Here is an 11,035-nt window from a genome sequence, read left to right as displayed (position 1 = left end):
TACCAAGCACACGAATATAGCAAAAACAACGACCTCTTTGCTGCCAAGATTAATTTGCCTTCGAGTTTTTTTTAAACACATTAAAAACGACGATACGAAAGTAACAAAAATATTACGTGCATGCAACTGAGAATGGAGTGAGGAGACCTGCACGGGACTTATTTTGCTCTTTAAACGGGATGCGGGTGGACGGAACGCCATAAAGAGGACAGCCTTCAGAGCTAACCGTCCGCTGTTTGAAGCTCTTCTCTAGCGAGGCACACGTTCAGAAACCAGATACAATGATGTCGACGAGTGTTGCGTTCGCTGCCTTCATGTTTCTGCTGTCGACAACGACGTTCAGATTAGTGTCATCCGGTCAGGTCGACTTGCAATGCGTCGACCAGTTTCGTCTGTGCGAGCAGTCATGCGTGTATGATGCAACGACATCGTGGGAAGCATCTCAGTGCACCAAGGATTGCGAATTGAAGCACGACTGCAATCAACCAAGTAAGTACCCGAGCCTACCCATGCAGCCACTGTAGAACAGCAAAGCCTTGCTGCACAAAGATAGACTGTACAGTAGGAACAAATGAAATACGACGACGCAGATTTTAACCGATAACACACAAATTGCGCAATTTCTTACCATGCAAACAAAATTGTCGCATCACTCCATAGCAGCAGCTGTTTGTAAGCGTGACTACTCAAATGTAGGACACGCGTGTTGTTACGCGATCTCCACCAACTACATCCTTCAATTTTTCATGCTGAAGTAGTTTAGGGGTGAGTGACCAAAGCGAAAGAATACGAATGACATTCTGGGAGCCCTACGGCACACTTGTTCACACTTCAAATCATGTGTTCGCTCTTCCACATCATGCGTGTTCTAGAGCATATTTTCGTGTTCGCTTTTCCTTCGCCCATGACTGTACCTTAATTAATGTCACTTCGTTTGTAAAGCCAGCCGTCAAACGTGGTTTAGGAAAAGCGTACAAGTGCAGCCCCAATATGTTTAATTCATGACGGCGCCAAAGGTAAGAAGAAAGTTTGCTAGGGATGCATAAGCATCCCGTCTGTTAAAAAAACCCAATAAAAGTAAAGCCAACGGGAACACACAGGATCTGCATTTGAGATATAAACTGCGGCACAAACCATCACCAACTATGTAGTATGTGCATTAGTGCATTAGTCGCAGTAGTCGAATAGCAGGCGACAGATACACGTTTTGCGTCACATTACAGCCGTCATATTACGGCCGCTTGACTGCTAAGGTAGCCGGTCCAGTAGGAGTGAAAAAGAACAGCTGTAACACGGGAGGTAATGCTCGCGCGAGTTAAGTAAATCGCGTATCGGGCATCCCCACCTGCCGTATACATTATCACAAAACCGCGAACACAAGCGGTGCTGCTGACTGTTAGCGCAAACGCGCCTATATGTATACCGCCATGCCAATGAACCCTTCTCCTATACCTGTTCCTGCCATCATGTAGTTGCCTGGATCTTTTGAGAGACGCGCGTCTCCAGCCACACACGATCATGAGCCACGCACACGAGCCACACACTTGGTGCGATAACTAAAATGGGAGGAAGGCGGAGGGAGAGGCGGGAGGTCGGGCTGCCCACCGTGAAGCTTAGCTTGTGTGTCCATGGAATGAGCTGACTTCCCTTCTTCCCTCTGGCCTCCCCTCTCACCACATGTGCGCTCCCTTCTGGCCTCTAACCACTCTGCCTTCCATCCTTCCCTAGCATTCTCAAGGCAAACCTTCGCTCGTCCAGGCCCTTGAACTCCTCACCAGTATCAATAGAGTTGAAGTTAAAGGGCCAGATGTACAGAATATTTAGGCTTCGTGTTCACCTGTAATGTAAAGGAGTACTGACACAAAATTTCGAAGCATAGATAAATAAGTAAAAGGCTTCTTTTGTATATGGAGATATTTGCCAGCAACTTTCCACAGTAACGGTTCAGTACAACATATTTTAAGTCAATTTTAATCTTTGCACGCAAGCAAAAGCTCAGAACGAAAACCAGTCAAAGTCGGAATCAGCTTGACGCCATCTGCTCTTTTTAAACCCAAGATGCGGACGCAGGGGCTCCCTAGACGTGGCCAACGCTCTGGCTGCGGTTGGCGCGCGATGTTCCGCCGCGTGTGCATCACGTCACGATTTTGTAAATGACGCCATGCTGCCTGGCGCGTACAGATGGTGTAAACCACGGCCGGTCCGGGCGCGCGTGTACACACCTGCAGTTGTGCGACGAAAACGGGACGTCACCAGCGCCCTCCTGTCGTGGCGGACGCCTCGGTGTTCGCGTAATCAAAACCCGAACTGACGCGAGAAAACATTGCAGCAAATAATATTTAGGCTGCTTTAGACTGCCTAATGTGCTGTTCTACGATTAGTGGCCTGGTAGGTACTTCTAGCACCGAGAAAAACTTACCACGAACATTTTGTGTTAGTACTCCTTTAAATTGATTTAAAATAACCTTTTCTGTCAGCCCGTTTCTGCTAGTGCTGTAAAGCATTTACATTAGGCGCATATTTACATTAAAAAAGCATTAAGTGATACATTGTTATTGTGCCTAGATCACTTCAGGCTCCAAAGGTGTAAGACAGTGAAGACACTATCATCTAGTATGAATTACCCCCCTCTACAATCATTTATTTTTGTCTTAACCCCGTTCCTATTGACTAAAAATAACTGAAATTCAAAACAACGCAAAAAGACGGGACAAGAAAAGTAACTCTTCAGGTTCGCCTTTCCTTGCCTCGCGCCTCTGGCCACGTCTTGTATCTCTGCGCTGTATCAGAATTGCTAACAATTGGTCAATGCACCTGTATAGATCTTTTTGTGTGTAGTGTTCGATGCACTTCATTTTTATCATGTTTCCTTCTCGCCTCATTCCTTGGGTATATTTCGCATGCCGCGAATAAAGCAACCAGTCGTTAGTCAGCCCCGTGTGTCATCGCTTCTTGTCTCGTCTTTTTGCGCTGTTTTGAATTTAAGTTAGTATGCGCCAACTAGCCCAAACCACCGCTCTAACCCGGTTCTGATATGCAGTTCAGTTTTAAACTATTTCATTTTAAATTTGAATACTTTGTTTTCCGCTTGGTCATACCAAGATTTCTGTCATGTCACGCCTGCTTTGTATCACCCCCTGTACAACTTACGTGATCAACTACTGTGCCGAGAGAACACTGGCGATGTTGCCAATCAAAAAATAAGTGGAGATAAATTGTGGTTTCATGTGTTGCGATATTACAGTACTGTGCTTCCAACTGCGGCCGTGAGCAGTCGATCCAATGAGGCGACGTATAATTCTGGGCTCCATTTTTGTATATTTCATCCGATATGTTGTCTCCGTGCAGGCTGCCATCAGGAATACGACGAATCCAAGTGCTTGCACCAGGCACCCTTCGAGACCACCTGCTTCGTTGACGCCGCGTGCCCCGTTGGAAGCCGTTGCTGTCCCGTCGGAGATGACGGCTGCACTCTGAACTGCGCTAAACTCTTTTAATTTGGGTAATAATGCGTCAAACGCCCACAGTATACAGAGGCTAACCTGTATGGGCCTTTTTTTTCATCTATGCCTACTCTAAGAAGAGCACAACGTCAGCTCCAGAGAGAGTGAGCTTTTGAATAAATGCTTCCTTGGGCACAATAAAGCCAATTATTGGGATAAAACATCGTCATTCTTATTTGCGTCATTGCGCAGTATATATTTAAACATCTGTGCGTAATATGGCGTGTTGAATGTGAACCGTTTTTAGAGATCCCTTACGGTGGACGTTACGGATAATTGATTAAATGTTTACGCAGCAATATTTTTAATTCGATTCGAGACAGCCTCAAAAAGCACAAGTATGGGAAATCCGTCCCATAGTGCAGCACATTAGGTGAATGCAGCAGCTGTTAGCTCTATATACTTGCAATATTTAGCATCACGCAATTAGCGCATGGGTACTAGATAGCAAAATCAATCACTCTAAGGATATACACCATGCTCATAGGAACAAAGCCAGGCCTTTCTTAATGCGGGTAAAACTGACGACCAGCGCTGACTTGGGCACCCAGTAACAACAGGTCTCCATGGCAGAGATCACCATATTGCTCCTACAGCTCCTGACCTGAAGGGCCACACTCATTCCCCAACGAGAAAAAATTATTTACTGCTACTTCCTCAGCTTCCTTCAAGTGCCGCTTTAACTAATAACGTGAATGACCCATTAAAGCACCAGTTTCGGAATTATAAGGCTTCATTTTTAGCCGAGAAACGACACTTAAAATTTCTTTGGATGCGACGAAGCATGCGGGCCTCACTGACATAAAGCAGAAAAAAAAGGAGAGCGTGCCGCTGTTCAGGCAATGCCAGGGCATGCCCAAAAGCTCGTGGCGGAATTCCTCGGGGCACTTAAGTCTTCGTACTTTCTGTGAAGGTGAAAGCCTGGCGGTACTTATTAACAATGTCTTCACTGCTACATCGTATTTCCGTCTTTTTTTTCTTTCATTTCTTAGTTTTTGAGCGACTTGCTCGCAGGGCTATTTTCTGTGACACTGTATTTCCCTCTCTTTCATTTCTATCGTATCTTCGTCATTTTATCGTTGATAGAATCAAAATCAATGCATCGGGATAAGGCACTATAGGATTAAAACCATCATGTAAAATCTATTGCTCATAGCGATATTGAGCATTCTGTCGCGAGTTTCGGCAAACCGAATGGCGCATCGTGCCTCAATATCAACACAGGATGCGACTCAGGATATATTCAAAATCCTGCTTATATTTCGCGATTTATTCGATGGCGTAAAGAACCAGATTCATTTTACAGTTAACAATTCGAAAACAATCAGCTTTTGCAGAAAAATCGTAACGCCTCTGTCACTGTTTCCTTGTGAAGATTGGTGTTGTTGGCCTCCGTCTTGTGCATTTTCAGTAATTGGGGTGGATCGCCAGAACGCCCAAGCGGCCCCGTTATTCCGTCGGCCGGTGTCAATTGGACAGCTCTAGCACTTGCGGAAGCATTATTACGAGGCCCCAAGCCATCCTCAACATCATTATCCAATTCTAAAAGGGGCATTCCGCCTGGGTCTTCAGTATGCGGCGATTTTATCACATTTGTGAACGAAGAGTTCTGAGGACTCTCGTCGATTGGCGTTAAAGTTGGGACGCTTTCATTGACGCTTTCGATAATGGCCAATGCGCTTGGAGCAACATACTCGTTGATGGTATAGAGTACTGAAGCCGTGGCGACAACGACAAAAGCATGGCCGACATTCTGTGCCTTACTGATGCAGTTCATCCACCGAGGCTGCATTTCTTTTGCTGAGCTGCGCTGCTCAGACAAGCTGAAGTAGCGATCAAGCATGATGAGGGGAGGAGTATGCAGCGACTCTTCACTTAAACATAGGCTTTGCGGCATTACCTGAGGATAGTAGCTCTCCGTGTGCACAACAGATACTTGATTTGAAGACGCATGCTGGCAACCCTGGTAAAGAAAATTCTGCTTTTCAAAGGGAATGGCTGTCATACCGTCAGAGGGATGATACGGATGAAAAGCTGCGCCCTGTCTTCTGACCCCTCCCGCCAATGGCGCTATCATATGCCACAATTCCCTTGCCTGGCCCGCCTGCAAGGGTTCCAGGAGCTGCGCGGGGGAAGCAGGCTGGCCCAGCCCAGGCCTACGGCTCCCCAATCTATACTCTGTACTCTGCGCTTCAAGCAGAAGCTGGCGATCTTCGTGTTGCTTTCCCGCAGCGTCGCCGTCGAGAGGTGGTCGCCTGGTTTTTTCCCAGCTCCGTCATCGCCAAGCCGGCTTTCTGCGCTTCTCGATTCTCTTCTCCCCAGGTGTTTCGGCAGCCGGATGGAGAACGCTGCTCTGTCCTCGAGGCACGACAAGCCTCTCCTTTGACGTTTTGCGGTCGAGGCCACATGGAAATGCGATGATCTTTTGTTGCATCTCCATAGTCGGCGGTTGTTGTAGTGTCTTAGATCGGGCACTTTGCTCCGGTGGTGGCAACGCCAGGGGTGACAAAACATGGTCTAGTGCGCTTTCCTGCAGGGGTATTCGCGGCTTGTAAAAAGCTCGAATAATTGTTTTCTTATTCCAGTATTTCTTGGGTTGTCCTGGGGGTACGTTCATTACATCCTATTTCGTTAGGTCGTTCTGTAGCCCGCCGAGCGGTTTCAGCAGGCCTTGGTCGGGGGGCCCCGTGTAATCGGTAGTTCTTCCGTCGGAATAGGCGTCACTTCGTGATAAAATAGCTATCCTTCCTTGTCATTAAGTCCATATCTAAGTAGCCTGCTTGACGTCCTTTCACTCTGTCCACCTGGAGCTCTTCAGGGGTTCACTGGAGGGAATTTGGGGAACAATGAGCTTCCAGCAAATTCACTTTTGCCAGCCATGGATGCCGCTTTTTTTTCTTCCAGTTCATCATGTCAATTGTGGTTACCTGCCACGAAAGCTCTTAAAGGAGCCATGAAGAGAAAATACAACTTCATTTAATTTGAAAGAACTGGGATTCAGTATCTCACTCAGCTCCATTACAGCCACAAAAGATGTTTTTTAACAAAAAAAAAGCAAGAAGTATTTAAAAACTTTCAAATTTTGCGCCACAGTGACGTGTTATGAGCAAGAATGACGTCACACGGGCCAACAATAAAACATAATTTTCAGTGCGTTAACTGCCCGTTAGCATTCAAGTGATGCGGTCAAATGGAAGTAGAGGCCCCATTACAGACGTCCAGTCATGTGTCGTCGCGACAGGTCAGTTAGGCGGCCGCCAATCGCACAAACAAGGTTCCGTGACGTCATAGAAAAGTTGCGGGAAATTGGCTAGGGGGTCGCGACTGCTTCACACGTTTTCGTTAATATCTCCGTTATTTGTTCGAAGATTGTGATGATATTGGTATCATTGTTATCGGGACTAAGCAGTCATTCTAATAAACCCAACTTATATTTTTGTCTTCATGGCTCCTTTAACCAATATAAATTGGACAACGCTACACACGCCTAGCTATGATCAGTCAACAAACAAATAACTAAGGTGAAACAAAATAAACATATCATAATAAATCCAGCATTTAACTTTGTGACTGTTATTTACATCACAAAACTTCCCGATCCAAGCACATTGCGTGAATTAAGGAACAATATCCCGCCTCCCGTGCTTAGCCGACTGCTCGAACAGATGAAATATTTCTGTGGGGGACACTTAAACGTGTCACGTTTTTTCGAAGCCAAAGCGTGGCGATATTTATCAACACCTTCTTTGCTGAAACTTCTTAACCACGAATTACTTTATCCGTCTACGTTTATGTTACACCGTGTGTGCGTCGCTGCCATCACTTCCGTTTCTTCACCTTCCTGCACGAATTTCTTCAACATGGTATTGGTTTCGGCGAGCTAGTATATAGCGAAGTGTCGACGCGCAGCACAAGATGAGGGATCGAAGCACAGGAGACGCACAGAGCGCTTCTTCACCACGCAAACAAACACACCCCTCAGCCTGGACAACTCACTTGCCTCCACGGACGGTATGCACCGCTTCTACTCGCGTGCCGTCACTTCCGGATGTCACGCACAACGCGACGTGACACGCTATGTGACACCTGCTACAACTATTACCTTTCAAATTCATGGCTTTGTGAATTTTCGGAAGAGGGAAAAATGCCCTTCAAAGCTCCTGACTAATGGCGTAGAGTTTGTAGAGTATTGAGATACTACTGTGGCGTTTTGGGCTCAAATACACATCAAATCCCAACAAACTAAATCAAATATTTATTTGGACATAAACACTTATGCGCACGATACAATGTCAAAGGAGATACAAATGTCTCCTGCAGGGGCTGCGGCCTCGTGTCCCTTACCCACAGGGGGGATTGGTCAGGGCTAAATACCTTACTGTAATTCATGAGGTCCTCTAAATTCCAGTTTATCTCTGGAAAGACAGGCCGTAAAATAAATGTCCTTTATGATTAAAACCCAACCTTCCCAATAATTATTGCCCTCCCACAATTCAAACGAGCTGAAGCAGAAATGAAATAATAAAGGAAGGTATATATATGTCTCTTTCTGCATAACCCACTCTTTTTGCCCCATTTAGGAATCCGGTGATTCCACCCGCACCTGCCTCGATCTCTCCGCCTTCCTTTCTTCTTCGACCGTCTTCTATGGGGCGTCCGTTCGAGTGTTGCCATTGACTCAAGGCACCGACGTATAAGCAATGGCGCGGCGGCAACTTATGCTGCCGCTGTATGGTGGCGAGTTATGCTGGCAACTTATGCTGCCCTTTCGGCGACTTCGGGGCCCTGAGGCATCGACATGCAATGCCGCATGCGACGTTCAGCGGAAATGCTTACAAAAACATTGCTCGACGCCTCCCACTCAACGGCAGACTAAGTATTCCTGGGCTATTCGGCGGCGTGCTGCTTTTCATTGTCCTGTCCTTAGAGGCATGTCTGACGATGCTTGATATGCTTGAAAAGCATCCCGACAACGAATTACCAAAAGAAAACAGTCAACCCGACGCTTCAACAGCAGTGGGCGAAAACAAATTTCCTCACCGGAATCATCTGGACATTCCCCTGTGGGACGGGGAAACGTGCCCTCTCTGTGCGAGCTTCTGGTCGTCGCGTCTGCCGTCAGTGCCATAATTTCTCAAGAATTGTGTGGTGCATGACAGCCGCTGAGAGAAAGGGTGAAAGAAGTCGGACCCCGCGTGTTTATTTAATATCTCGTGCGTACGGTCGAACTTCCTGTACAATGAGATGGAGATATAAATACTTGTGCACAAAGTTTGCTTCTCCTCAAACTTCGTTTTCATGACTGCACCAGCACGACAGCAGCCACGGCCTACTTTAACCACGCTACCGTGTTTTCGCCACAATGTGCTCACCATCCGCGCGTGTCCATGTTTCTAGGCAACCTGTGGCTCCTTGCCGACGTATTTCTTACTGGAGGACGACCAACAAAAACTAAGAAAAACACAAACACGGTGTAGCTTAAAAAATCACGTCAAGGCAATTCACCAGCGGTGGTGGCTCAGTGGATATGGCAGTCACCTGCTGAGCCCAAGCTCGCGAGTTCGATTCCCGGCCGCGGGGGACGCCTTTCAAATGGAGGCGAAAAGTGAAAAACGCCCGTGCGTTCGAGATCTCACCGCATGTTAAACAGCCCCAGGTGGTCAAAATAAATCCAGCGCCCTGCATTACGGCGCGCCTCGTTGCCTTTGCACCTTTGCCACCTTAAACCCCATATTCAATCAAGGTCAACGTGATTCCCAGGCTGCACTGGATATTTCGAGCGATGTACGCTGACGAGTGATTTTCTATCCCGCCTTTTTCCGGAAGAAGTGTAAGGCCCGTGTACAAATGTCGGCTTTTAGACCATTTACGGCCGTACTCCCGTGGCCGTACCTCGGCCAGTCGACCGGCTAACGTGTGTGGCCGAAGAATTGCCACCGTAGGTCAGCCCAGATGCGGTCGTCGAACTCCAGCCGCACCACAGAGGCAAGTTCGGCCATGCTGCAGGCATTGGAATTCAGCCACAGTACGTTAACTCTACTGAGGCCGGTGGATGACCACTGCATGCACAGCAACCAGATGGCTCAGTCTCACTGTGCAGCAGCAAAACCCACTCTTTTGGGTCCGTGGCACCCACATGAAAGCAAGCTCGCACGAGACCACGACACCACCAGCCGTTCAGCCATCAGCGCAGCCTTGTTTATTGATCAGCCTCAGTTGAAAGCAAAATTCATTTTTAAGCACTGCTGACAACTTGTCGTGCCTACAATTGCTGTGCCCTTTTACCATCAGATGCAGAAAATATTTATTTCTTTTCTACAGCTGGAATAGTTGTATTGTCCATGTCCTAATATGTTCTGTGCGGCGGCCCAGCTGTAATAAATAACGACGGGGGCGGAGGGCGCTTACTTCAGTGTGTTGAATTTCACAAAATTTAAAGGGCCGCTTTTGACCAATTTCTTTAAAGACAGTCTTCCTGGACACTTCCATGCTCTGACTAAATCAACTATTCTTACAACAGTTCCGTGACCAGTTTAGTTGTATATAAAACCTGCATGCATGCCTTCACGAAGTGTTTTGGCAGTCCGCAAAACATTCATGAAAACTCCATCTAATTTAATTCACACAAAAACTGCGTCCAGTTTTTTACAATTCTTCTTATAACGAAATTTTATGCTTGATCAACTCTTCTGATGAGCTTTAACAGGGCTGGTTCTAAGAGAGATACGAGAAGTACCTTCATTATCAATCGATTTTTGATGTTTTATTCTTGAGTTATGTGCACATTACATAATAGTCCAAAAGAACTTAGTTTTCCTCTAATGTTGTAGCTCTCTCAAAACTGTTGACATATTGCTAATGACGACCCGCTTCTGGTGGCTGCAGTTCTATCCAAGTCTGTGTTCACGCATGAAAATGTGCAAGACTAAAATTTTATAATTTGTTTCAAACCTATAACATAGCAATGGTAACATGCGTACAGCAAACTTTATATACTGTAACGAATAAAATATAATTAATATTTCATTGATCGAGTTTGAATGCGTAAAACTCTCAACCCCTCGGAGAGCGAACTTGCGGCTCGGCACTGTGTATACACACATTCCTCAAGCCTTAGAGTGCAACGTGGCATTTCTCACAGGCCCCTCAAAAACAGCGCCAGCAGAAAGTTACCCTCTAGCCGTTGCTCTGGCCACGCTTTCGCCCTTGTAGGAGTGTCAATGGCTGCGTGTTAGCCCGTTTTGGCAAGGAAAACCATTGTTGTACTTTGCTATTACTATTTGCTAAAGGATGCCAACAAAAGGGCACTTTTTACCGTGTATCTATTTCATGCATTTATTTATTTGACACCTGCTTCTCCTTTGTATGTATTACAGCAGTTGGGTGCATAAAAGTAAGCATCAAATTTGACAGCAAATAACAAAATGTTTTCACAAAGCGGGGTGAAAGTCGTCTTTAGAAACAATGGTTACAATCATATGTGGAAAATAATTTCACTCTCGCATTGTTCTAAGCAAAAATGAAACGCGCAA

At 46.3% G+C, this 11,035-nt stretch overlaps 1 protein-coding gene across 1 annotated transcript; it reads left to right on the top strand.

Moving 5' to 3' along the window:
- Window positions 1-284: 284 nt before the first annotated feature.
- Window positions 285-3,497, top strand: LOC144168204 (uncharacterized). Its single transcript, XM_077697239.1, has 2 exons — window positions 285-489; window positions 3,349-3,497. The coding sequence occupies exons 1-2, from the start codon at window positions 285-287 to the stop codon at window positions 3,495-3,497; spliced, it is 354 nt and encodes a 117-aa protein (XP_077553365.1).
- Window positions 3,498-11,035: the final 7,538 nt, after the last annotated feature.

Source organism: Haemaphysalis longicornis, unplaced genomic scaffold (assembly GCF_048455015.1).
Source record: "Haemaphysalis longicornis isolate Haplotype H1 unplaced genomic scaffold, Haemaphysalis longicornis Haplotype H1 scaffold_2, whole genome shotgun sequence".
NCBI lineage: Eukaryota > Metazoa > Arthropoda > Arachnida > Ixodida > Ixodidae > Haemaphysalis > Haemaphysalis longicornis.
Note: the sequence above shows the minus strand (reverse complement) of the source record. Positions and strands in the feature narration are given on the sequence as shown.

Excerpts from the sequence above, each read along its gene's own strand:
- LOC144168204 (XM_077697239.1), top strand. The coding sequence starts at position 285 with ATGTCGACGAGTGTTGCGTTCGCTGCCTTCATGTTTCTGCTGTCGACA. Across the intron at positions 490-3,348 it reads GCACGACTGCAATCAACCAA|GCTGCCATCAGGAATACGAC; the intron begins GTAAGTACCCGA and ends GTCTCCGTGCAG.